The sequence below is a fragment of the Aspergillus brasiliensis genome (genome assembly GCF_001889945.1).
Source record: "Aspergillus brasiliensis CBS 101740 unplaced genomic scaffold ASPBRscaffold_1, whole genome shotgun sequence".
In the NCBI taxonomy this organism is placed as follows: domain Eukaryota; kingdom Fungi; phylum Ascomycota; class Eurotiomycetes; order Eurotiales; family Aspergillaceae; genus Aspergillus; species Aspergillus brasiliensis.
In genome coordinates this window covers 346265-370732 of record NW_027137442.1, presented here as the reverse complement: position 1 = coordinate 370732, position 24468 = coordinate 346265, and the positions used below count along the sequence as shown (strand labels likewise).

At 47.9% G+C, this 24468-nt stretch overlaps 9 protein-coding genes across 9 annotated transcripts; 2 read left to right on the top strand and 7 right to left on the bottom strand.

Moving 5' to 3' along the window:
• Window positions 1–724: 724 nt before the first annotated feature.
• On the bottom strand, window positions 725–2285 carry ASPBRDRAFT_201954 (cytochrome P450; the record flags this gene model as incomplete). Its single annotated transcript, XM_067621617.1, has 6 exons — window positions 2244–2285; window positions 1889–2165; window positions 1646–1828; window positions 1501–1569; window positions 1200–1431; window positions 725–1116 (listed from the first exon to the last, which is right to left on the bottom strand). Exons 1-6 carry the CDS (start codon window positions 2267–2269, stop codon window positions 725–727), a joined length of 1179 nt encoding a protein of 392 aa, XP_067484124.1. The 5' UTR covers window positions 2270–2285.
• A 1301-nt stretch (window positions 2286–3586) lies between these two features.
• On the top strand, window positions 3587–5496 carry ASPBRDRAFT_60561 (uncharacterized protein; the record flags this gene model as incomplete). Its single annotated transcript, XM_067628251.1, has 3 exons — window positions 3587–4602; window positions 4673–4812; window positions 4880–5496. 3 exons carry the CDS (start codon window positions 3587–3589, stop codon window positions 5494–5496), a joined length of 1773 nt encoding a protein of 590 aa, XP_067484123.1.
• Window positions 5497–5600: 104 nt separating this feature from the next.
• Window positions 5601–8224, bottom strand: ASPBRDRAFT_201952 (uncharacterized protein). The gene is made up of 3 exons (XM_067621616.1): window positions 7718–8224; window positions 6986–7644; window positions 5601–6926 (listed from the first exon to the last, which is right to left on the bottom strand). Exons 1-3 carry the CDS (start codon window positions 8108–8110, stop codon window positions 5843–5845), a joined length of 2136 nt encoding a protein of 711 aa, XP_067484122.1. The 5' UTR covers window positions 8111–8224; the 3' UTR covers window positions 5601–5842.
• Window positions 8225–9806: 1582 nt separating this feature from the next.
• Window positions 9807–10740, top strand: ASPBRDRAFT_60559 (peroxiredoxin; the record flags this gene model as incomplete). Its single annotated transcript, XM_067628250.1, has 2 exons — window positions 9807–9898; window positions 9949–10740. 2 exons carry the CDS (start codon window positions 9807–9809, stop codon window positions 10433–10435), a joined length of 579 nt encoding a protein of 192 aa, XP_067484121.1. The 3' UTR covers window positions 10436–10740.
• ASPBRDRAFT_49893 (uncharacterized protein) lies at window positions 10711–12441 on the bottom strand (the record flags this gene model as incomplete). Its single annotated transcript, XM_067626444.1, has 5 exons — window positions 10711–11037; window positions 11103–11573; window positions 11675–11973; window positions 12025–12243; window positions 12315–12441. 5 exons carry the CDS (start codon window positions 12439–12441, stop codon window positions 10711–10713), a joined length of 1443 nt encoding a protein of 480 aa, XP_067484120.1.
• A 614-nt stretch (window positions 12442–13055) lies between these two features.
• Window positions 13056–15844, bottom strand: ASPBRDRAFT_201951 (Zn(II)2Cys6 transcription factor). Its single transcript, XM_067621615.1, has 5 exons — window positions 15434–15844; window positions 14386–15373; window positions 13934–14311; window positions 13655–13887; window positions 13056–13598 (listed from the first exon to the last, which is right to left on the bottom strand). Exons 1-5 carry the CDS (start codon window positions 15522–15524, stop codon window positions 13228–13230), a joined length of 2061 nt encoding a protein of 686 aa, XP_067484119.1. The 5' UTR covers window positions 15525–15844; the 3' UTR covers window positions 13056–13227.
• A 662-nt stretch (window positions 15845–16506) lies between these two features.
• On the bottom strand, window positions 16507–18069 carry ASPBRDRAFT_36059 (uncharacterized protein). Its single transcript, XM_067623426.1, has 5 exons — window positions 17640–18069; window positions 17461–17565; window positions 17167–17405; window positions 16861–17088; window positions 16507–16805 (listed from the first exon to the last, which is right to left on the bottom strand). Exons 1-5 carry the CDS (start codon window positions 18010–18012, stop codon window positions 16692–16694), a joined length of 1059 nt encoding a protein of 352 aa, XP_067484118.1. The 5' UTR covers window positions 18013–18069; the 3' UTR covers window positions 16507–16691.
• A 778-nt stretch (window positions 18070–18847) lies between these two features.
• On the bottom strand, window positions 18848–21035 carry ASPBRDRAFT_36057 (flavin-containing monooxygenase). Its single transcript, XM_067623425.1, has 7 exons — window positions 20800–21035; window positions 20347–20748; window positions 19953–20287; window positions 19535–19875; window positions 19307–19454; window positions 19148–19252; window positions 18848–19072 (listed from the first exon to the last, which is right to left on the bottom strand). Exons 1-7 carry the CDS (start codon window positions 20972–20974, stop codon window positions 18911–18913), a joined length of 1668 nt encoding a protein of 555 aa, XP_067484117.1. The 5' UTR covers window positions 20975–21035; the 3' UTR covers window positions 18848–18910.
• A 415-nt stretch (window positions 21036–21450) lies between these two features.
• Window positions 21451–24303, bottom strand: ASPBRDRAFT_60555 (uncharacterized protein). The gene is made up of 5 exons (XM_067628249.1): window positions 24023–24303; window positions 22853–23947; window positions 22407–22799; window positions 22086–22348; window positions 21451–22031 (listed from the first exon to the last, which is right to left on the bottom strand). The coding sequence occupies exons 1-5, from the start codon at window positions 24220–24222 to the stop codon at window positions 21631–21633; spliced, it is 2352 nt and encodes a 783-aa protein (XP_067484116.1). The 5' UTR covers window positions 24223–24303; the 3' UTR covers window positions 21451–21630.
• Between the last annotated feature and the right edge of the window lie 165 nt (window positions 24304–24468).

The following is a 24468-nucleotide window of genomic DNA, read 5'->3' as shown; positions in this document are numbered from 1 at the left end:
AGTTAGTCTCCCTTCTAAATGCTTTAATGAGGTCTGCTGACGTAGAAGCCAACAGATAGCAAGGTCGTTATATCACTGTCGGGGGGCGATATGCAGCTATCGGAGTAGGTGTTTGTTGTACCGGTAGAGAAAACTGCGCGTATTTCCAGTAGAACTTCCCCTCTCAGTCACCTCCAACCACATAGCCTAGATAGTACTCCGTGATAATTCAAGCGATACTTCTATAGCTTCGTATTTTCCTTTGCAGCTACCGTTTCTTCTATTTTTTATAACCTATAAATTATTCTTACAAGCCTAATATTACTCCCGGGGATCTCTCAGCCCTACGTGTTATGGGTACGATAGGACTCCGCTGGGACATACAGCTGGACCTTTCGGCCATATCTATATTTCAGTTCCGATAGCAATTAGCCGCCATGGAGTTACTCTGCTGCTATATATCGCTTCTTCTCTATTTTTTCGCACCTGGCCGCAACTAAACTGCCTGTTCAGCTACCCTTTTACTTTGCTTATGGCACGACACTCAGGCAGCCGAGAACCGCTATTAGCGGATTGAGATGTTTGGCTATTCTGGGGTACGGCCGGGAAATCTGTTCTGACTGCTCTTCTACGAGCTGAATAGCATAGGATATGTCATTATGCGACATAATAGTATATAATCTCCAATTCTTCAGTTCAACACCCAAGAAATCTATTGTACTCAACAAGGCAGTTAGAATATCAATCATGCACATGTAGATAGAGAGCAAATCGGAGTAAACTCAATCTCCTCCTCCGACGTCACCGTAAATCGATCCTGTCTGGTACCCTTCTCCTTACCAGCAGGAGCCATGGAATACCGCTGCACAATGGCCACGGTCACCATCTTGAGCATCATGTCAGCAATGTTCTTCCCCAGACACCGTCCGCGACCGATCCCAAAGCGCAGCAAGCCGTATCGATACGCTGTGGGCGAAATGTCAGCGAACCGCTCGGGGCGAAAGCGTTCTCCATCGGAGCCCCAAATGGCCGGGGTGGTGTTGAGGCGTTTCCAGTCGATGACTGTGGACGTCTGGGCTGGGATTCGGTAACCTCCGATTATCTTTTCGGTTGCTGTTTTTTCCGGTAGGGAGAACCCTTTGAGTCGTCCCAGTGGGTTAGAATTACTTGCCACCCATAAAAATAGGAGAAAAGAAAAGACTAATGAAGGTCCAACTTACATAGCGCCGGACTCATGCGAATGGATTCCATTGCGGCATAATGAAGAAGGGTATCCTTCTCCAATACATAATCGATTAGCTTATAAGATGGCTGGCTTTGTTTTGCCGCGATTTCCTCCCTCAGGGATGACTGGAACGATGGATTGGCCGCGATGTTGATGAGCAGAAATGCAATCACAGTCGAGGTCACGTCGATATTCGTAAATAACAATTCGTCCATGGTTTGTAAAAACTGCAGTGTATATCAAATACTAGTCTAGTCACACATTGCTGGAGTTGATGCTTGGTAGGAATAACATACCTCCGATTTTGACATCTTCCCAGATTCAACACCTTTGTAAATGCGCTCAGCCGGGCAGTGAAGACGCTTCTAATATTTTCGATGTGAGCTACACATTCTCTTTCTTCTGTTGACAACAGATACTAGGGCTCCATTGCTTCCATACCGTTCTTGCTTTCGCAACAAGATCAAGGTTAAGCTTCTCCCACGTTGCTTTGAATCTGTCGAGACGACGTCTCGACTGGGTGGGAAATATATTGAAAATTCCCGAGACGGTGAATCTGCCAAAGAAAGCATCAAGCATCACCTGTTCGTGGAGATCATTTAAATGAACAAGAGCTTGGTATGTCTAATAGTGTGAGTCAGCAAGCTGCATCAACTTTCATCTCCTGAGTTGGGATCTGCCCACCTCCGCGTCGAGTGCGTCACCATATACAGTTAACGCTGTCAAGCGAAAAGGGAGATACCTGCAGGCTTCCGTGGGATTACGGTGAAACGATCCCATCGTGGCCTCGTGCTGATGTAGACCATGACCCTTGGACAGCTCAAGGGCCCACTTCTCAATCTCCGCAGCGAATGTATCTGCCATGTGCACACTTGCCAGATGGGAGAATTCGGGCTCGAAGTGAGCACGCATCACGGCCCATTTTTGCCCTCCTTGAAGGCCCAAGCATTGGCCGAGAAGACTTGTCAAGATGGGAGAGTTGTCAGCGCCGTTGCCCACATCTAAAAGGGTTTCTCGACACTAAGGTGGATATACTCACCGTCCGAAATAGTCACCCAGATTCATGTTGATTGGCTTCTTGTGGTCTGAGTAAAATAGCGATTAGAATGGGGTTTTCAAGAAGGAGATATTCCCCTGGGTAGGAAGCAAGTAAGAAACACCTTTTGCATCCTTTCGATAGAACTCTCGCAAGTGATCCGGGTGTGTGATGACTAGCTCGCGAGTCCACCATCCATTTCTTATTAAGTATGGCTCGTCGCCCGCGAGTTCGCGGCCTTCCTGGGACAGTTCAAGTCTGCATGATGTGTTCCTTAGCGTCCAAACTCAAACCGGACTTTTATGTCGTTCATTACCTACCCATGCGAGAACCTTCGATATCGAGTATCCTTTTTCAGTTCCTTGATTTTGAGGCCTCGAGTGTCTTTGAAGTCACTGCTGTTCTGTAATGACGCGAGTCAGTGCCCGCTCGCTTCATCAAGGGGCAGTGGGTGGCTTACGTTTCTAAAGTATCTTGCGTAAATAGCGAGCAGTACAAAAAGAACTGTTGTGCCAAACATAGAATGCATTCTCTGGAGTCTCTTATGAGAAACTTCTGCAAGGAGAAACTTTAAGTGAATGAGGCGCTGTAAAGCGTTCATAACCCAAGTGAGTCCGAACGTCTAATATATACAGCGGAATTCTGTGTCTCCCCTAGCGAGATGAATCTACTACTGAGAGAGAAAAAGAAGGTTTCACTCAAGGAATATTCTCATACTCCTCGTTGAGGCAAACTCACGCTACCCTAACCTCCGAATTTCTCCGTATACACACAGCAGTGCTATGGAAATTCGTCATCAAGAAGACGCGCGTAAAGACTTTAAGGGCTGACGACACATTTGTACATGTCTCCACTAAGAAAATAGTTCTTTCCGAGATTCATAGGGATGTTTACCCGTGGGGTAAGACTTTGATGGCTCCCTCAATGCGAGTGCAGTCGGAGTGTGCATAAACCACCGAAAAGTTCCGAAAAGTTCCGCACACATTTCTTACACCCTAAACTGGTATACTCAGGCCCCGAGGATCCTGTCAGCCTTGATAGTTATTACGTGCGTGTCTTGTGTAATGAGCCTCATTGGTGACAACGGCGAGGATGACAAGTTGCTCCATACGAATATCCCAAGGAAAGGTAGTAAGCCACAGCTGAGTCTATCCGTCTGTATATCGAGGCAGAAGTCCCAGCACGAGGTTCGATATAGAGCCAGTCAAAACCACTCATCTAAGTAATTCTATCTCGAGAACTCTTCGGAACACAACGTCTTTTTTTCAAAAAGAGAAATGGCATATTTTCTCTTTCCTACAACAGCGGCACCCCAAGGCCTCCGACCGCGAAATTATTATGGAACAATGTACACGGACATAGTTCGCGCATCTTCCGATGCCATCGACGCCTTGACGCTTTATCGTCGTCTAATACTTTCCGAGGATGCATTTGTTGATAATGCTGGGTTCGCCGCGTTTGATGCACACGTCGGTGACACAGCCTGCCAGCTGCGCGCTGGAATGCTCCTCGACTTGACCAAAAAGCATAGACAATGGGCCTTAGGGAGCAATGGCAAGGAATCGTCTTGGCTAGATATCTACATTGAACGGCTCACCAACGTGCGCGATGGAGCACGGGAGATGCTCGCCAAGCTTACGATTGAGCGCATTCACCCGGAGAAGCTGGGGATCGGTCCCAAGAAGGATACTCCAGACGGGTTACTTCGCCACCTGGGATGGGATGAAGAGGAAATCCTAAGTTCTATCTCCGTCATGTATCCAATGTCTCCAGCGGAAAAGCCATGCACGCATGATGGCTGTCTACACGGCTGGGATTTGATCGAGGAGAAGAGAGAGCGGGAGCAAATGGCCACCAAGTGCCAGGAGAATAATGCCTTGTGGCAAATCTGCAATGACCCAGCAGTAATACTGGACAGCTCGATTTCTCTCCACGAAGACAAGAATCTGGTGATTGTGGATGATATCGACGTGAAGCCATCCGCGGAACGGATCCCACCGTCGTGTGCATCCACAGCATCATCATCATCCAACGAAGCAGTGGATGGGATTGAATGGAATCCACGAGACGCATGGACGATTGTTCGATTTCTCACATACTGCTTTGTTCTGTCCAAGTACAAGTCCTTCCGTCGGTTCCAGCATGTCGTGGGAGCGCGCATCGACCTGGAAGCGGCGATCCGCGCAGGTGACGAAATGGTGAGTGATGTGTGGGACTATAGTCTGTGCAATTACAAGTATTCCAAATCCACGCGTCGAATTGAGCTGGAGATTGGGCTCTTGCAGAGCTGGATATCGAAATTGAGTTGTGCATGGCTGTATGATCTTGCAAAGACATCATCAGCCTCACCAGGAATTGATAGGTTAGCCTCCCGATTATAAACCCCCATTTCTTGACAGGAAAGCCTAAAAGGAAAATTGCTATTCTTATAGTTTGATGATGCGTACCATCAGAACCTCTTCGACAAACCTAACCTGCATCCCGACGTATGTCGGTTATTTGGTCATGAGAGAGCTCTGGGGGAAAGACGGCGATTCTTTGATTCTGGTTGATCGGCATTTCTGTGATAGCGGTAAAATATGACCAACAAACATTAATTCAAGAGGGAGGGGGACCTGAAAAAAACTGATGACTTTCAGGTTACCACTACAACTTTTTCTTCGCCACGCTCCGGCTCGAAAGCACGAATGCAACGGACACAGACGGATTCCCACCACAGCGTCTACCTCTCAAGCAGAAAGTGACATGGAAGATTGAAAGAACCAGCAAGGAGTGGCTTCAGCAGCATGGAGATCAACATCTTCCGCACGTCATCATCATGGGAAACAGCATCGACGGCTCCTATGCGGATTACATGACGGCCTCAAGGACTCGCCAGCACCATGAGGAGGACGACTGCGACGACAACGAAGCCCACATTTCCAAATTTCTGGTTCACGACCACGATCGATTAACACTGTCCTTTTTTGCGAGACACAAACACTATACCTTTGATCTGGATGGGTTGAAAGATAGTATTGAGATCGCCGATGAGCGAGAAGAGGTCGCAGAGCAGATGGAACTAGTCTTCCCGGGATTAGCAGAGCAGTGGAGCATTTCCGATCAAGAGGCAGATGCGATGGGTACTGCAGGTGACTCATTGCACATGTTTGCCTGGCAGCATGCGTTCACGGAGACCAAGGGCCGAATTGCAGAATTGGTATCCACAGCAAAGGACACGCTGCCGATTTCGGCCCCTCTGGAACGGATTCACTGAATAGCTATAGAAGCAGGTATTACTGCTTATGCGTTGGGAACTGTAGATAGTGACTTAGACATAGAGATCACGTTTCTTCAATGATAGAATCGATGTCTTTTTGGCTTGAATGGAAGTCTCGCCTTTCATCTAGAATCTTCGCTCTTTTATGAAGTACAAAACAAGAAAACCCTTCGGTTGACTGACAGGAGAGATTGAGGATAGCGAAAGACGCAACAACAATAGAACAATGATTACTTCTTACCAGTATATCACAGGACTTGGGATCCGATTGCTATAACCCACCAACTGGGATTTATCTCTTTGCTTTGATATTGATACATCGCTTTGCAAAGAACCTTCCCAACTAGCCGTAAAAAGCAGCGCCTCCGGCATCCGTCCTATGGTGAGAATCCAGATCATCGAAAAGAGAACCCCAAGAAGGCCCATCGATGTTCTGGCCTAAATCAATGTATTGCTGCATCATGGCATCGAATTCCCAGTCGTCGACGTATGACTGTTGCTGTTCGTGTTCCGTTCGGGCTGCTGGCTGGGAACCACCACTGGCAGTTGTTGCTGAAGTATGTTGGCCGGTAGTATTAGACATATATCTATGGAAATCGGTGGACAGATCCGGGGATACTTGACTGACTCTGCTGTCAGAAGGCGGTACTGACACCCTGAGCGGCTGAGTGGACGATTGGCTCTGTTGTATCCTTTCTTTATGTTTCTGCAGGATTTCCATGAGGGGTTGCGCCAGTTTCGCGGCCATGGCAGAGTCGTGTTTCAAGCTGTCGAGCATCCTACATGCTCTGGTAACTTCGGTTTGCCGCTGTTCTTCGAAACCTTCGACTTTGTTGGAGCAGAGGTCCATCACCAGCATAACAGTGGCCATGAACACGTGGTGCACCACGGTTGCAAGCCTGGCAGGGATCAACTCTAGATCATCCTTCTTTTCCTCCAGCGTGTAGCAAATCTGCAGAACCGCACGGGAGGAGCTTAGGCAAGCATTTCGCGAAAACGTATATTTGGGATCGGTGAACCCCCATACCATGAAGGGTTGGTGAAGTCTGCTGCGTCTGGTATAGATTCCAAGGTGGATCAGATAGCGCTGGAGGGTAAGCTGGGGCGCGTTATACAAGTGTCCGCTCCCCTCACCTAGCCGGAAAAAGGCCGGGAGACTCCTGATCAAGTCCTCGAATTTGCCGTCCAAGAAGATAATCTGCTCGTAGTTTGCATTCTCAATCATTTCAAAGGGGGACAAGGAGTCAACCACTGCGCGACAGATCTCTGCTAGCCGAACCCGCTGAAGGAAGTAGGAGGTAGAAAGCGATAAAACATCCCCAGCGTCGTTGTCACGACTTTCCGGATACTGCGGCTGATTTACATGCATCTGTGATAGCTGTATAGAATAGGTGCCCTCCTGTGGGCCGGGAGTGAATGCCAGTAACCTTTCTCGCGCTTCGATATTAGCAGAGAAGCTGATTAGTAACTAACGACAGCACCTTACCAATCTGTGGCGGCAATGTGCCACCATATTCTTCTCTTTACGTCAACTTCAATCTGACTTGGCGGTGGATTTGTCTCTCCTTTTCTTCGGGGACTATCCGTCTTGTGCAAAGAAAGATCTCGAGCCATCATAATCATGTTGCTATGAAGTGAGCGGAACATGGGAGAGAACCCTTCGGAATTGTAGATAACGTAGGAGATGACAATCGTGGCCTGGAGATCTTCCATCGAGGCAGCAGCCGTTCGCTTTGAGAACTCCAAAATATCCAGCGCTGCATTTCTCCAGACCAAGGACATGGAAGCAGCTTCTTTCTCCGATGAGAAGACTAGACAGTTGCTTCTCTGGGGTCTCCACAGATGGCTGGCACTCGCAAGTATGCTGAGCAGCAGCGCGATATCCGCCACTTTACTCTGCCCGGGTGTATGCGGGTGCGTATACACAGCGTCGATCACATAATGCAGAGAATGAGGCTCGAAGACAGGATGAAGGTACTGGACATTGTCCAGAAAATATTGGGACAGATTCATGGCCTCATCTTTGGTAGGCAGCTGAACACTGGGTGGCCAAGGTGCTGCCTCATTCCGCGTGGCCGACACATTCTCGAGTAACTGGCGAATCGGTCCAACTCTAGACGGTATGCTGACTACACTCGCTCTAAGCTGGCGATCGGGTTAGACACAGGGTCAGCACAGTAGGCATAGGCGGTCTTAACACAGCTGTAGATAATCTCACAATTGGGTTCTCAAACGTGCCGATGCCTTCAAGCAATCTCGATGTCACTTCATGCTCCTCGTTGAAAGCGAAAGATGGTAGAACCGTGGTAGCAGTAGGAACTGTGTGTCCGCCGTCTTGCTTGCCAAAAACCGCCTCCTCGAGCCTTTCCAGGCGAGCTTGGAACCTCGCGCTTTCCGCTGCTGCGGGTAAAGCTTGTCTTCGGTCCGTGCGGTCCGTGGATGTGGAACCAAGGGTTCGTGCAAAATATTCACAGCCGACGCCACGGGCGGAGCAGTTGGAACAAGGTTGTTGGCGGTTACACTTGAGCTTCTTTTGCCGGCACAAGCGACAGGATACCGGGTTCTGGCGTATGCGGCGAGCCTGATGACCATTGGACTGAATAGGATCCATCGGGGCAGTTCTGTAGTTGAAATACCTTCTTAGGCAAAGCAGCAAGATTGGCACGAGTCTTTATTCCCTTTGATCGCGTTAACCATTTACACGATCAGATGGAACAAGAATCTCGGTGGTATGCACGTAGTACCGTCGCCAATATCCGCCTGTCAGGCCCCCAGCCTCCCATAAGTTTGCAGCTGACTCATGTGACTAATTATCCCGCACCAGCCACAACTGCCCAAGGCTATAATTAACAGATACAAAAAAAAACAATGATATAACTGAGAACTCTGAGAGGAAATGTCTCACAATAGAGGATAATATAACGGAGAGAAGATTTACTCAATGTATGAAATCTATTGTAAAGAAATTTAAGGTTACAAGAATGCAATTTATACTTATAAATTGTCTCCATCCTTACTAGATCGCTATCTGCAGTACGGTATATATACATAGGGTGTAGTGGAATAGGCAAGTGAAAAGTAGTCTTCTTTCCCTCCCGTGACCTTTGGGTACTATTCATGCCCCTATATGATGCCCACACTGGGATTAGGTTACATGGAAGGGTCCAAAGCCTTCTTTTCCCTATGGATGTAGGGTTAAAAGGCCGTGTATTGGTGTATGCCGCCCAGGGACTACGTCTACACTCATATCGGAGCAACTTCTTACCAGATAGACTGCCCCGGGGGAACGGAGAGACTATAACTCACCGTTATAATTGCTGTTGTATCAATGGATACTACTGTTAGTTTGTCGGAGCGACATCACCCAGCCCCGCCATTGCCTCGCGAACAGTCTCTTCCACGGGGATCCCTGCCAACGGCTTCAACACTGAAAACTCATAATCAAGATACCAGTTAGGGGCCCTTTTAAAGGCAAGCTAGGAGAGCAACCAAAAAGTAAACTTACTACTTTATAATGAATTATAAGTGAAAATGATATGATCAGGCGCTAAAGTTATGATAGAGACTATGTAATCAGCCTAGATCGGATGCCGCACATGTCGCTGATACCATAAAACTTCTCAGTATAGCGTACTAGTTTGCCCTCCAAAAGTCAACGATCGAAATCTCTAGTTACCTCCAATAATAACCACATGAAAATGATTCCCTAGTATACTATTCACTGCCCCTTCTTCCTCAAATATATGCCATCATTCCGATTTTGGCGGCTTGAGTAATCTCCCTACTTAGTATCTGGATCCAAGTAATATTATATAGTTATATAAAAGTTCCATCCAATACTATGGTAGTACTATCCTTACCCTTACTTGGGAAACTATATTAAGATACTAACAATTCCAACTGAGTTCACAAAGCAGGTATGAATATCACGAGGCAAGACTAATCCTATCAGCTATAACCACGCCATGTTCCAAGGCTGATTATTTAGAGTGGTTGATATGATATGATTGTTTATCAAGTAAGATATGGTAACTCCCCTAAGTTTCTCTCCTATAGCCGCTTTGCAAATTTACGCCCCAATACACGCAGTAGGGTTCTGTGTAACATTACAGCCGATGCGTCATGATCAAGACCCACTTCCAGTAGGTCGACTACTTTTTGGATTCCAATTGTAGGCTTGTTAGCGATCGACCTGTGACGCTTATTATGCAGGAATATTTTCCTTTGACACGGCCGAAGATAAAATTCGGCCGAGAGGCGATTGATATGCTGGGAAGTTGGAAGACACGAAGACCTAACAAGATCACATGACAAGACTTCGTCATATAAGCAGCAAGACGTCACCTCGCAACCTCCTTCATTGCAACGATATCCATTCAATTTATGAACAAAGTGGACAGTGAGTTCATCACTCCAAATATGATACCTATAAGTACTAACTTTCAACAGAGATGTCACTCCGCCTAATCTTCCAGTGCCAGAGGATGACGGAGCCTGCGACCATCTTTACACACATCCCGCTGTTCCCTCGGTCTCTCTGAAGGCGACTGATCAAAGTGTCGTATCTCTCTCAGAGTTGCCGGGATTAACTATTGTCTTCCTGTATCCTCGAACCGCCACCGCTCATGAAGACATTCCGGAATCGTGGAACAGCATTCCCGGTGCCAGAGGTTGCAGTCCCCAGGCTTGCTCGTTTCGAGACAATCTTCCGAGCCTGAAACAACTGGGTGTGACGCAGGTCTTTGGACTTAGCACGCAAAGTACCGACTACCAGAAAGAGGCGCATGATAGACTTCATCTGGCTTACTCTTTGCTGAGTGACGACAAGCTGGAGTTTATTCAAGCTCTACGCTTACCGACGTTTGAATGGGAAGGGAGGACGTTGTCGAAAAGGATTACCTTGGCTATTGAGGGGGGGAAGGTTATTCATCATTAGTATCCTGTTTTTCCTCCGGATAGGAATGTGGATGATGTTTTGCATTGGCTTAAGTCGAGGGAGAGTGTTTGAATCCCCGCTTCTATGTCGCTGAGTTAGCTCAGTTTTTATACAATTACGCAAGCAACAACATACAGACGGGAAGAATGGTAATTAAGAGCTTAGGAATTAGTTATATTGGCTTTGCCATGTTATCTCATCCTTATTAGTGCACTTCCCTGCTGTCTAGTCACATGTTAATAGTTATAAAACGTGCCAACCTGTCATGCTACTTATTATTTATGTACTATCGCATACGCACTGCCCTTCCGAATCACATGTCCATATTTATAAAACACGTACGGTATCAGCGCCATAACCACACTAATCGACCCCAGTGTTGTGAGCGTATAACGCACACCGAAACTCGAATAAATCGAGTCTCCCGCAATCGTCATTCCTCCAGCCACAAGATACCGGGATAGCACGAGCATGGCGAGAGCCGAGGCAGAGTATTTCTCATAAGCATCGATCACGTACATATGTGCGCTGATGAAGACTGTTGTGATGCCGAAGCCAAAGAGCACAGTCGCACAAATAGGGGACCAGACGCTGATTTTTGCCTTAGGGATCGTCAGCTTCTTACGAAGTGGTATATGCGACATGGTTTCATGGAGATGATACTAACCGAGCTTGTCCAAGCGAGCCAGAATAGACTGACTGGAATAGAGATTGCACCTCCCAACATGGCGGACCAGAGTCGGGTTTCCGGTCGGATGTGGCCTGTATTCTGAAACTCACGCTTGGTCCAGGACCATATAATAGGAACTTGGAGGGCTGTAGACAATGTGCCTATAACCATTGCCACCCAGACAATATTGGTGAGTCCCTCGGAAAAGTGGTAGATATCGGTGAAGATGAAGGGATACCCATCCAGAAAGAGAAAAAGGATGGCATACACTACCGTCAAGTACAAAGACATGAAGATGATGATCGGTTCAGTGACTCCCCACGCAAATGGACGTGACACTGCGATGGCCAATCTCTGGCCCAGGGTTAGGGAACGCAGCTCCATCGGCCCTTTGTAGCGAGGGTCTCCGGTTCGCTTACGCAGAATCTCTGCCTTCCATTGTAGTAAGAGGTCGGTGTACGTTTCTTGCTGTATGAAGATGACGAGCACGAGTACCAGCCCTCCGGTTATAAGCATGATCCATTCCAGCCAGCGCCATCCGAGCGAGCTTGGGATGTAGCTCCAATGACCTGGCCGACCATTGGTCCGGTGAATGCGGTGATCGCATAGATTGGGAAGCCGTATGTTTTCTCAAGGGGATTCCAGAGGTCTGATACCGTGCCGCCGGCGCAGGTTAGAGGTGTTGCTGCGAAGAGGCCTGCGAGGAAGCGGAAGACAATATGGCTGGGCACGTCTGGTGCCAGTGCCGAGGCCATGATGAAGATGAGGAATAATATGAGTGTCATGATATAGACTATGCTGCGGCCGAAGGTTTCGGAAAAGGGCCCAGAGATTAGGGATCCCAAGGCAAAGCCGATTAGAAAGAGGGCTGGGAGTTGGATTAGTTTAGGCGATTCAGGCGATGTGGGTAGGAGCGTACCTGTGGGTAGAGATGCGACGATGCTAGACACTCCAAAGTATTCTTTGTATTCTTGCGCACCGGCGGCGTCAATGGCAGAAGATGCGGTGACCGCAACAGCGATGATGGCGACTAGAAATGTCATGGCTGCTTTGCGAGGCACACTGTATTGCCGGGGGTTGAGGTAGGAGTCATCATCATCCCATTGTACGGGGATGATAGTAGTATCCTGATTATTCCCTGGGAAATGGAAATCAACGTCAGTTATAGGTATGAAAGCAGGAATAGAATGATCAGCAAAGTACACTCACCTGGTAGCGCCGACAATTCAACCGAGACATTGCTGTCCGCCTGGGCTGTCTTGCTCAGTTCTGCAGCACGCTTGAGTCGGCCTTGAACGGCGCGATCAATTCGCCTATACTGTCGTATCGACTGCATGGATAAGACTTGAAGGGAATGCTCTCCAACTTAAACACTAAGTAAATGCATATCTGTGCCCTGTGCAAATCTACGTCTTATAATAACTAACATCTCTACGGTTGACTCATCCGCTAGACTGAAAATCTCATTCAACTTTACTCGGCCGATATGCTCCCCAGGCTAGCCTAAGCCTAACCATTTTGATCTACTGCAAATATCAAGGGCTCCGGAAAAGATCTTGGACTGCTACTCCGTAGACTCCTACGAAGTATTCTATGGCGGCGCAAGGTTATTAACCAATCAACGGCTGGTCCGAAACGGCGTTCCGATTGGACGATTGTGTAGTCGTCATCTACAATTTGATCAAGCTCCACCTTCCTGTGGAGATGTAAGTCCACTAGACTAATAGCGATCCCCAATTGCGGATCAAATTCTCATTCGTCATACATTCAATTGATATTGCAATTTTGGGCGTTGTATTCAAATTTCTACCGTCTGGCTGTACGTACGCGGCTCGAGCAGCCAGATTTTCAACCGTGCCAACCCAAGGGCGTTACCTTTTATTCAAATTACTGACTTCATTGGTCTCTGGATATGTTCATATCTTACTAACTCAGTTGAGATTATATTTTCCGTCTTATGTTGAGTTATATAACTAATGATAAGATGCATATTTTGGTGGAGCGGAGCACGTAACTCCTCAGTCGACATTTGCAACGCTTACTGTAAATGGCAAAAACAAGTGACGACTTTATCATAGTAGGGAAATATGCTCTAGAAATACAGGATATGACCGTACTCATGTCATGAGTTACCCGACATGGTATTCAACCAAGTCATATCATACAAATCAAACGGAAAGTCCGTCAAGAATGTCTCCTCGGGATACCAGCCCGACAAGTGAAGATCACTCGGCTGTTCATCTTCTCTAAGCTCTTCCCCCAGGTTATCCGGCATAGGGGGATGGCGATCACAGAATATCTTCGCGGCTATGCTCTCGAGGGCATTAACACAGCGTTCCGCAGCGTTGCTGACTTTGCTGTATATTCGCAAGATACGAAGTGCTGTCTGCCACGCCTGACGTGATCGTGCCCGCTCATTGAGAGTGGCTTCATCGTTGCTGTCAATGTGGGGTATACACTTGGCCACGATCACGGTCGCAGCGGTAAAGATATCTGTTGTCAGACGTCTATTAGTTGGGGTCAAAGGTGGACAAGAAATGAAGGCTTACATAGAACGGAATACCACCAAGCCGGCAGTGGTCCAGTTAGCGTTTCGAAATCAAGATTGCCATTGAATAGATCGATCAACTCGTATGCCAGTTCGGAGCATAATGTTGTACACTCGCGTAGCATGACCTCGGTCAAACTGACGTCGAACGCTTTCGGACCCATTGTTACCATCCCATGGAGGCAGCGATGTCCTAGTAATGGACGAAGCAGTAGTATTCTTACGTGTATATACCTTCATTTGTTAGACAGTTGTCTGGGAGTACAAAGGGGGTACAAACCTTATCCTCATCATTAGGGCTTGTCTGACGATAACTGAATTCTCTCTCGTTGCCAAAGGCCAACGCAAGTGACCTGAGAGCGAAGATTGCCAATCTTGCAATTTGCTGTCTATTTCCATGGTTCTCGATAACCTTCCTTGAAATTGACTTGTTTGGCTCGCATCCATGTAGAGATCAACGAGAACATCGTTCATAATTTCGTACAGCTCCAATGTTTTGACTGCAAAGGACATGTTACAGGGTCGCCCGTCGGGTCGCATGGCGGAGCCTTCGGTCTGTACTTCGAAAAACTGATCATCAATCATCGAAGGTAGTGGAGCAGGATTGGGAAGCGCTCTGGGAATCATGCTCGGACGACCAAGGGTAACAGAAATAACACTAAACGAAACCCATGCTGGTCAGCCATCTATACACAGTATTAGTAACGTAAGAACCGAGACATATCCCATTACCGATCAAGCCACACACATCCATGCCATGTTCTCCTCATATACTCGCGCTCGCTGATTGAGCCTATCTCCGCGGTAGAACGGGCCTCATGCAACCCGATGCTCTGCGCCATCCGGATCGCCTCACCAGCCATCATCCAACACTGATAGACCTTGGCTGTACTTTGCAAATAGACAGACATGAGAGAAAGACATTGCACTGATTCCAAAGACGGGGACTTCTTGGTAAGCAGATGGAGCTGTTCCGCACGGGCGAAAATATCATCACCCATCGAACTCCGCTGTTGAGGGGGTATCTGTTCGCAGTAGAGACACCCCAGTGCCATGCATAGATGGATCAAACACATCACAGTTCCACGACAGCGCATTCTTGGTACAGTCCATAGAGCACTATAAGCTGATTCGATCTGAGCTCGGTTGACGAAGGGGTACAGAATCCAGTTCTGAGCCCAGTACGCATCCATCAGACTCGTACTCATCTCCTGGGGAGGAAGCCGATAGAGATCTGGATCCTCGTCACTTGCATCGGTAGCCAGTAAGCCTGCGTACAGGCCTCGCCGCAGAGCACCGGTTTTGCTAGTACTGGGGGCAGGTACTTTTAGCCTGGCATCGATGGCGGCTTTGACTTCGTGCAAGAACGTCCCGGCACTGCTACTCCCGAAGGCTTCGTGCGTTTGTTGAGGATCTCCCATAACACCGTTCATCGAGTCAGCATAATGAGATACAGCATACGATACAGCCTCGCCCCGGGCAGGTGACATGCTCGCACTATGTCGTTGTCCATTTGGCGATTTCTGTGGCAAAATACTGCGTACGTTTGAAGAGACTTGGGCGGTACTTTGTGCGGCTGACTTTGTCGGAATGTCAGCAGCATGTTTAGGCACCAGTCGTGGTCTGGGTGCTTGCAGTTTACGAGTTCTTTGTGCTACGGGCGCGCTCTGAGTGTAACTGCACTCAGAAGAGAGCGATTTCTGCTGACAAACATTGCAAACTGTACAGGGAGTTGATGATCAGATAACTTTCAGGTTTCCTGGTAGCGATGGTGTCTTACCGGGTCTCTTGCCGTCACACTTGACCTTGCGAGCGCGACATGGTTCACAGGCTAATGCAACTTTCTGCCGCTTGCGAGTAGGGTGCAACATACCGCGATGAGAGAAGGTAGATTAGGAGTGTAATAGTGTTATACGGTTGGGCCCTTTATTCGCAACTGGTGACAATTTCCGCCCACAAAGCAGTGAACCCTTAGTTGATATAAGGATACATCAACACGGTATGCTGCCAATAGAAATTCTCAGAAATGGTAATTTTCTGTTGTCATGATACGTGCAGTGCCCTGAGAAAACTCTATTGGTGAAAGACAACACGAATCTGCGGCGTATAATAGATAGACACACCTCTACAGCAGCATATTTAGGATCACATTATCAGCAATGTGTGGAAAGGACAGGAGAGGACTCACAACTAGACATTGTATCCTCAGCAAGTTGAAAAGGCGGCCACGGTCCCAAGCTGTCGAAGGGTGTAGCCACAATTTGCCTCATCCCGTTTCCTACCGCCTACTGTTAACGGAACCTCAAGACTCATTTAGTCACATTACATAACGAACTCGCTCGAGTCACAGTTATAGTAACAGGTCATATTATCAAGTCACATGAATCTCCTGATTGTCCGGTGACATATAGTTTGTCTTCATTGATATAGAAAATATCCCATATTGACATTTTACCAAAAAAAAAATAAATAAATAAATAAATAAATAAATAAAATAAAATAAAATAACAAAAATCGCCAGTCAATGAAGAATATATAACACAAGACATCTGCTATTATTATATCTTATAAAGATAGTAGAAAAGCTTGTTAGCAATTATTCCATTATATGGAAAGTTTGACTGAATCTTGATTATTCGAAGGAAAGTAGTCTTGATTGGAAGCAGATCCAAAATCAAGATTATCTTCTAGTATTAGGGTTTGTGGAGAAGTTATGTATGAAATCAATTGGGCAGGATTCGAGTTGCTTCTTCAAGTAGAGGATTTCCAAACGTTTCGGCTGATGTATTTACTTAATCTCCAATCATTAGTAGTTTACGGAACTTTTTAGACTCTATAAAGTTCTTTGACCTTGCAATGGGTTCGGTAGCTTATTGGTAGGCAAGTTGCACAGAAACATATAGTGTCAGTCGTTCATGCATCGATCTGATGTCACCATTTATCACAACGCCATAACCTAAATCTATGTAAAATAGTTCATAGGATGCAATGGCATGTCCAGGAGCACAGCGAAGTATAGACCTGCCACAAATCCCAAACTACTGAACAAGCCTTCCAGTCTGCGGATCAATCACCTGTCGCCCTTTAAAGTCCACCCTCAAGGATTTGGTACCGCTTCGGATCAATTGCTGAACCCAATCCGGAGCTCCTCGCTGCATCACTTCAGTCATTATTCTATGTCAACTTAGTAGAGGCAAATTTACTCACCAAGCCGGCAAAATAGCGAAAGAGACCTGGAAGGTAGATTGTCTGGCTCAAGCCACTGTTGAGTATATCGACAATGGCATCTACCACAGTGTCCACATGAAGAAGAGGCATCAGGAACCTCGATTGGTTCGTCTCGCCTTTGAAAAGAGGCGTTTTTGTGAAGCTCAGCACGGCAAGCGAGGTGCGGACTTTTGGTGCATTCTGGACTCGGAGTTCTTGAGCAAGGCACTAGTTAAACCCAAAAGCAGGAGGCATTCAGTATATTGCAGACTCAACAGATAATTAGACAACACTGTAGTTACACACCTCATGGAATGCAATCAACCCAGCTTTTGATGCCGCGTAATCAGCAAGTCCTGGCGGCGGGATATAAGCGCTCATTGAGGCCACATTGAAAATATGTCCATGGTTTCGTCGGACCATAGCCGGGAGAAATTCCTTTGATAGAAGGAACGGTGCCAGTAAGTTTGTTTTCAGGGTTATACTGTTGTCGCTGTAGGTACCCTCGACTACGGTCCGCCCACGCGATAGACCTGCATTGTTGACTGTGAACCTGTCAGCTAAGTAGGCGGTTATCGATGACGCTTAGGGTTCACTAGCCTAACACAGATGGGTCACCGATATCTCTTCTGATCTTTTCGCAGATACTTGCAATCTCTTTCTCATCGCTAAGATCGCATTTCTGGTACAGGATGCGTTTGTTGTCTGCGTTGTGGATTCAATACAGAAGTTCTGGCGAGAACAAAGGCTCCAGGCCAAAGGTTACTCAAAGTACTAACCAGGCTTGTAGGTCAACGGGATGATATCCAACACGACAACGCGTGCGCCCAATGCAGCCAGACGCTGAGCGACTCCTGCTCCAATACCGCCGCTTCCTCCAGTCACCACGACCAGCTCCTTGTTCCAGTCCCAGGTATCATCTGTCACCCAGTTGTTCAGGCACTTGGCACTCAACCAATCGTTAAGCCCCAGCAGGAAATTGGCTGCTGCAATGATACGGACCAGTTGTTGATATGGGGCCAGAAAGCTGACTTTTGTCGTTAGGTACAGCCACAACAATGTGGTGACCGGACGAAATATGGTTCTCCGTAACCCAGATATTAGCGGATCGATGTAGAGACCTTCACGGGGAAGGAAGCCTGGTTTGCCCATTGTTGTCATGCTTATTGAGGTATAAGGGTGTAACAGAAGTAGTTCAGTACTCAGGAGTGCAGCTGATATACGTTGGTGTAATCTAACACAAGTCCGATATCTATCTTTTATCCATCTAACTAGGTTGACTCCCTCTTTTACCCCGGATGTCCGGGAAGCTTCCAGCTTCGTGACTGTTCCGGGATCATCCCGGAGGGGATCCATCCGCCTGGCGCTTCCCCGCACCTCGCAATGGGCACTCGGAATTGTTAAATGATGGATTGAGCGTTAGTTGTGGCCTCGGCGCTTGCCAAAGACATCTCATGAAGCCTCGGGACGTTGTCGGCTTCTTCTACATCTCGACAGTCGACATTATGCTAACCCCTTCCAACTGGCCTTAAGCAGCAATGTCTGTTTCTTTCCCAAGCCAAGGCTAATATTACAAGATGATTGTACGAACTTGCTATTATGTGCTTGTTCGGTATCATGATGAGCAGTAATTCGTGCCAGCCGAGACCCTACTAGTCACAGGCCTGTAAATCAGAGAAGCTCAGGCTTAATGCAAGAGGTTCCCTAGTATACGGTCCACTATATGATTAACGAGGATAAAAGAATCAGAACCGGATAGACTGTATCTGATTACTTGTTCCTCTGTACTGGACTAGAATTTCAGACAATCTCCTCATTGCCCAGTTGCCAATCTGTGTTTACCTGAGATAAGAAGGATCTACTACAAAGTATAGAAAATCACTTAATTCACAAATCGCAATTGAGTTACGGATTAGTTGGGTAACAAAGCTATGCGAATAGGCATAGAATCTCTGGCAGCTAAGTGAACAACCGAACTAAACAGAATGCATCAACACGCACAATAGACCAATCGCCGCCGCCACTCTCCTTCCCCGAGTAATCTGCGAGGCTACCTGGCCAATATGATGGATTGTACGCTGGTCAAGTAGCTTTTGACAAGTTCGGGAGACACATTTCCACCATAAGCAAGCTGAACGATCCCCAAGATCCCGACACACAGAACAAGAAATATGGTGCTTGGGAATGTATGTCGTGATGGCTTTACAGCTTTCTGCTCACAATCATCAATATGATGCTCACTGACTCAATCAGAAGGCAATGAAATGAAATAAGCGCCCCAACTCACCTTGATAATCCAATCAGACCATGTAGGAAACAGGCTTCTCCACCAGTAGTGGCCTTGTGTCCAGGGATAGGACATGGAGTTCCATTTCTTGTCATTGAGGTACCACTGCATCGAATTAGAAGGTTTTCCGAAGCTAGCTCAAGTGCATATCCCACTTACAGATATGCAGCCCGCGTTCCAGACGCGCTTATTCAATGCGTTTTGCACCCAGTAAACATAGTCGTGCTCGGCTTTGGGCTTCAGCTCGACGGATGTGGCGTCACCGTCCAGGACGGGCTTTAGAACGCGGAGAGCGTAGTTGATTGAGCTGGTGTTGATGATTAGAGGCCTATCTGGAAGAATGGGAAGGAGAGTGGAGATGCGGGTGAAAGAGGATGTTGAACGTACTTCTCGGCAGCCATCATAGCTGACGTGTGTCCAGTTGCAGCATTAGGTCCCAGGAGCATAAAGAAGTTGGGAAAGCCACTGAGAACCGAGCAGTTGTAAGCAGCTGGGCCATCGTATTTCGTCCAGTGCTGCGATACACTCTCGCCGTTTCGCCCGACCACGTCCATAAATGGAATGAAATTATTAGTCCTGAAGCCTGTTGCGAGAACAATTACGTCCGCCGGGATGAAGCCTTTGTCTGTCTCTAGTCCTTGTGCAGTGATCCTACCAATCTTTGCGTCGGTAAGGAGGACTTTGTCGCTGTGTAGGCTTTCAAGGTAGCCAGGGTTGAAGATTCGCCTCTTTAATTCATGTAATTAGCATCGCTTTTCGATACTCAATATATCAGCCACAAAAGGACAGAAATAGGGCACTGTACCTTGCATCCCACGTCAAAGTCCGGGATCAAGAGATCATGGTATTTCGCTGGACCAGTTTCTCGCATGTATTTCTCAACTTGCATTCGCCGCTTCTCTCGAAGCCTGGCTGCCCCTTTCGTCATAGGGAACAGGCGGAAATCATTTTCAGCCATCAGGAAGATGTGAAATCGGTGCAGTCTCATGGCAAACGGAATATAGCGGAAGATCCATTGGAGGACGCGAGGATAGGTGAAGTTTGGAGCTGGAAATATCCAGTGTTTTGTCCGGACAATCTGCGTGAGAGATTTGATCTTTCCCTCGTTAACCAGGGCTGGGACGATCTGTGCAGCAGTACCTGCAGAAAGCTCAGACAAGGCTCTTTCGGAGTGGGAACAACGCGCAGTCGTTACATACAGCCATTCCCAATCACAACGACATTCTTCCCCTTCAGGTCCACGCTATGATCCCACCGCGCCGAATGGAATATGCTCCCGCCAAAGTCGGCAGCACCGGGGATATCGCATGGCCGCGGCTCGACGAGCTGTCCTGTTGCTGCAAACAGAATCTGGCACTCGTGGGTGAATTCGCGTCCTGTTTCCCGTTCGCGTAGGTATAGAAGCCAGCGATTTGCATCTTCCCGCCAAATACTGCGGACTACTTCCGTGCCAAAGGTCATCTTTCGACGGAGATTGTACGTGTCCACCACGTTGTCAACGTATTCTTTGATCTCATTGTTGGAAGGCATAAGCTTCGTCCAGTTGGGGTTCAGCGCGAAGGAAAAGCTGTACAGTGCACTCGGGACATCGCAGCCACAACCTGTATGGTGTCAGCCGAGGCAGTAGGAAGACGTAGAATAGGAGAATGGACCTGGATATGTGTTGATGTACCATGTTCCACCACTTGTCGGATGTCGTTCAAAGAAATGGATGTCGTCAATGTTGTACCATCTCTTCAGCGTTGCTCCTAGAGCCACGGCTGATAGTCCGGCACCAACGCAGGCTATCTGGCTATAGGATGGAACTTCGGAGGATTTTGCAAGCATAGTGAGAAACGTATATGGCTTTGTTTCATGCAGATAATGCTGTCAGATATCTTTGTCTTAATCCTGCGTAGGATTAAGTATAATTCTTGTTTAGAAGATGCTCGCTGGATAGGTTCCATGTTATGCCGGAACTGTCCCGCATGGATGAGTCCAGCCGAGGCAGAGTTCGGCATGGGCAAGACAGTATGCAGGGATCTTTTAACGAAGGGACGACATAGAGAAGTGCGGTGCGTGTGGCTTTGCGGGGGATGCAGTTGGTCGAGTGCCAGAGGGTCTCTATCGGTCTGTTCATGTCTCGGGTCACTTCCGGATCGTGCGGGGTTTGGGGTAGAAGATCATTTCCCAGCAGTAGCCAGTGATGCATGTGTATCCGGGGATGCTACACTTGGATTAATCAAGGTTCTAGTGCTTACACTGGCAGACTCGGTGTTTACTTAGCTTGTTGGATTCAACATCCAAGGAGTACTGATGAGCTGGTTGATACCCTATTTGAGAAGTTCACAACAGCGCAACGAATTCCGAAGTGCTCACGGCCAACTGACTGACCCGCAAAGATATCTTTTCTTTCTGCAAAATACCTTGTTAAACTTCGTCTACAGAGATACTGATCTCAAAAGACTTTGATATATACACCGCTTAACGTGACTACTTCAGTCTCAAGGTAAAGTATCGGGAAAATCAAGCCTCGTCAAGAACCCCAAATCATCCAGCCCCTGTCCCATATTTCCGACATATTCTTCCCAGTTGAAGAATGGAGCTTGCGTTAGGTCGTGGTCCGAGTGATTAAACGGGGCGTGAAACTGAGCCATGTCATCTGAATGCAGCGAAGCAGCACCAACAGTCTGACTGCCTGTATGCACATCAGCGGGAACTGCTTGACGATACAAAGCTTTAAGGAACTGGAGCGTATTGTATGCGGAGCGTCTAATTGTGGCCATAGATTCTAGGACACTGTTAGCTTCTCTCCAGGCAGCTCGGGCTTTATCCATGGTAGACGGGTCGAGCATCGATGGAGACGAGAAGGACATGAGAAGCACGATGGCGGCTGTTGACACATCTAAACTCGGGATATCAGTACCAATGTAGTAATTAGGAAGCAAGGACGACATACAGAATCCATTGTACCACCATGCATCGGTGGCGTTCGTGCGGTACGTCTCATAGACTAGGTGTGTCAGGTCAATGGCTGCCATCACGCACGCGGTGGCGGATTTGTTAGCTATAGAGAAGTACAGAGTGTTCCGGTACGCAGAACCGTGAGCTGTCCAGTTTTCTCTCGAGCCAGTTATTTCTGAAGGCTCGTGCTGGCGTACTCTTTCCGAGTAGAGCTGAGTAAACATGGGACGGTGGAGGAGGAGGTGAAGATGCACGTATCTGTATACGTAGATGAGTACTAGCTACCTAGGTAGCAATGGAGTGAAGAGAAGCGCACCTCGCGTGGAGAACATTTCTCTGCTGGGCAATTGCCTGATTCATATTTCGATCTGAATTCAGATCTGGTGAGTCCGGGTGCCACTTCAGACATGACGGTAAATTAGCCTCGAACAGAGTCAGATCCCTTTCAATTTCGAGCATTGTGCCTAGGCCTCCCAGGCTCTTCGTCGATGCCTGTGATCCATCCTGACGCGTCCGACCACACCAAGCGTAATATACATCAGACAGAATCCTGTCTAGAATGTCGTTGAGTCGAATAGCCTCAATGTAAAATGATAGCAGTGACGGCTCCGTCGACGGGTCTTGTCGGGACATCTCAGAGTCATTTGGTGGAGGAAGAGGCGCTAGATGAGTTGTCATGGTTGGTCTGCCATGCGTCATACTCAGCGTGCTGTAGCATAGATCAGCACAGTATAAGAAGCTAGTGATATCCAAAGAGCTTACACATCCATCATCACACAGCCGTGCCAGGTTCGCCGTCTAATATCAGATTCCAAAGGTGATAAGCCAGCGAGGATTCCCGGCTCATGGAGTCCCAACCCCAGAGCAACCCTGCAAGCAACACCAACGCAATGCCAACATCGGCTGGGATAGGTTGAGCTCTGCAGGAATAGCGCTGTTATCAATAAAGTCTGAACTATGCTAAGGGTATTAATATCAAGAAAGTCGAGGCCAATAAAACGCTTGGACCGAAGGAAGAAGGCATTCGCAACAGACTCGACTTCCTCAATATCTGCAAATTGACAGCCCAAAGCAAAGATACAATTCAAGGCAGCGTGAAAAGCGATTGATCTAGGACCGGATTCCGCGGCGGAACCCAGTCCAATTCTCGAGTCGGGTAAAGGTATCTTAGGCTCATCCTCAGCAAGCCAGAGATTTCGATAGGCTGCCTCAAATGCAGGGCGATGAAAGAACGGATATAGGGTATATACATGATCGAAAAAGCAGCGGACGAGGTGGTCTGCCAGCGTGCGTGGTGGGAGGGCAAAATCGTCAAACCGGTACTCGGTGAAAGTATCCTGCAATGTGCTAGAGGTAACGTCGGCACTAGACGCATTTGCTGGCCGTGAAGGCATCGACTGCCAGGCAAACCTCATGAGTGACGCAGTGGATGAACTACCATAAAACTGAACTCTGGAGGATTGCCGTCTGCTTTCAGCATCTGGGGCTGTGATCTGGCCCATGCCTGTGACGTGGGCTTCTCCATCGTCGAACATCGGTGATCCATAGGATCCTACATTTGGCGAACACTCTGTAGTCTTCCCTACTGTAAAGTTGGACCTGGCTAGAACCGGTTGCTCTGGGGGTACGCCCACCCCCATACATGTAGTGGTAGCGATTTGGTTATCCGGTTGCTCCAATGAAGTGGAGACAGCCATAGTAAAACTGCCTGTCTCCACTGGCATCTCGCCGTGCCGGTTGAGCTCGCTATGGAGCTCTCGTTGAGCCCGAAGGTCCATTGGGGTGTCGACACACACCCCGGCCAGCAAACAGGCATCTTCCAGTTCTCGAATTCGGTGATGGAGGGTCTGAAAGTATCTTCTTCACATTAGAACTATATCATACACAATTCTCATGTCCCCGGTTGTTCAATAAACTCCTCATTCAACTTACTCGTCTCGACTGGCAGTCCGGGCGTTATCCGGGTTATAGAGACACTGGTCAATCCGATACGATCGTTTCTCGCATGGCCCACAGATGGGCTTCTTCCCGTCGCAGCGAATCTTCTTCTCTCTGCATGAGACGCAGGCCAGAGTGACCTTGCGTCGCGCGCCAGTGCGTCGCTTCTGGTCACCAGCTACTTTCGGGGGCATCTTGTTAAGACGGGCAACATCCGGTGCTGTGGAGAAACTCTGGGAAGGTTTAATCAACGAAATCAGGAACCGTCTGTCCAGATTATCTGGAAGACACGAGGATCGTTTCCCGAGTCACAACTTTGGGGTGTGAGGAGTAGTACCTTGTTCAGCAGGCCGGGACTGTTCCGATTCCACTTGCGGGTGGGAGTTTGCCAAGGCCAATGGCAGTTACGATAGTCAAGATCGTCAGTTCCTAGGAACGGC

Bases quoted from the DNA above. Each gene is read 5' to 3' on its own strand.
- ASPBRDRAFT_36057 (XM_067623425.1), bottom strand. From the start codon at position 20,974: ATGCTTGCAAAATCCTCCGAAGTTCCATCCTATAGCCAGATAGCCTGC. The intron at 19,876-19,952 runs GTACAGTGCCCT...CATGAATTAAAG, and splicing joins ACTTTGACGTGGGATGCAAG to AGGCGAATCTTCAACCCTGG. The intron at 19,253-19,306 runs GTAAGTGGGATA...AATTCGATGCAG, and splicing joins GGAACGCGGGCTGCATATCT to TGGTACCTCAATGACAAGAA.
- ASPBRDRAFT_201952 (XM_067621616.1), bottom strand. From the start codon at position 8,110: ATGGATCCTATTCAGTCCAATGGTCATCAGGCTCGCCGCATACGCCAG. The intron at 7,645-7,717 runs GTGAGATTATCT...CCCGATCGCCAG, and splicing joins GCACGTTTGAGAACCCAATT to CTTAGAGCGAGTGTAGTCAG. The intron at 6,927-6,985 runs GTAAGGTGCTGT...AGCGCGAGAAAG, and splicing joins CACATTGCCGCCACAGATTG to GTTACTGGCATTCACTCCCG.
- ASPBRDRAFT_36059 (XM_067623426.1), bottom strand. From the start codon at position 18,012: ATGGGCAAACCAGGCTTCCTTCCCCGTGAAGGTCTCTACATCGATCCG. The intron at 17,406-17,460 runs GCTAGTGAACCC...ACAGGTTCACAG, and splicing joins CGGTGACCCATCTGTGTTAG to TCAACAATGCAGGTCTATCG. The intron at 17,089-17,166 runs GTGTGTAACTAC...GGGTTTAACTAG, and splicing joins GGTTGATTGCATTCCATGAG to TGCCTTGCTCAAGAACTCCG.
- ASPBRDRAFT_201951 (XM_067621615.1), bottom strand. From the start codon at position 15,524: ATGTTGCACCCTACTCGCAAGCGGCAGAAAGTTGCATTAGCCTGTGAA. The intron at 15,374-15,433 runs GTAAGACACCAT...CTCCCTGTACAG, and splicing joins GTGTGACGGCAAGAGACCCG to TTTGCAATGTTTGTCAGCAG. The intron at 13,888-13,933 runs GTTTGTACCCCC...TAACAAATGAAG, and splicing joins GCCCTAATGATGAGGATAAG to GTATATACACGTAAGAATAC.
- ASPBRDRAFT_60555 (XM_067628249.1), bottom strand. From the start codon at position 24,222: ATGCCCCCGAAAGTAGCTGGTGACCAGAAGCGACGCACTGGCGCGCGA. The intron at 22,800-22,852 runs GTAAGCTCTTTG...TCTATGCTACAG, and splicing joins GGCTGTGTGATGATGGATGT to CACGCTGAGTATGACGCATG. The intron at 22,032-22,085 runs GTATGTCGTCCT...TCCCGAGTTTAG, and splicing joins ATGGTGGTACAATGGATTCT to ATGTGTCAACAGCCGCCATC.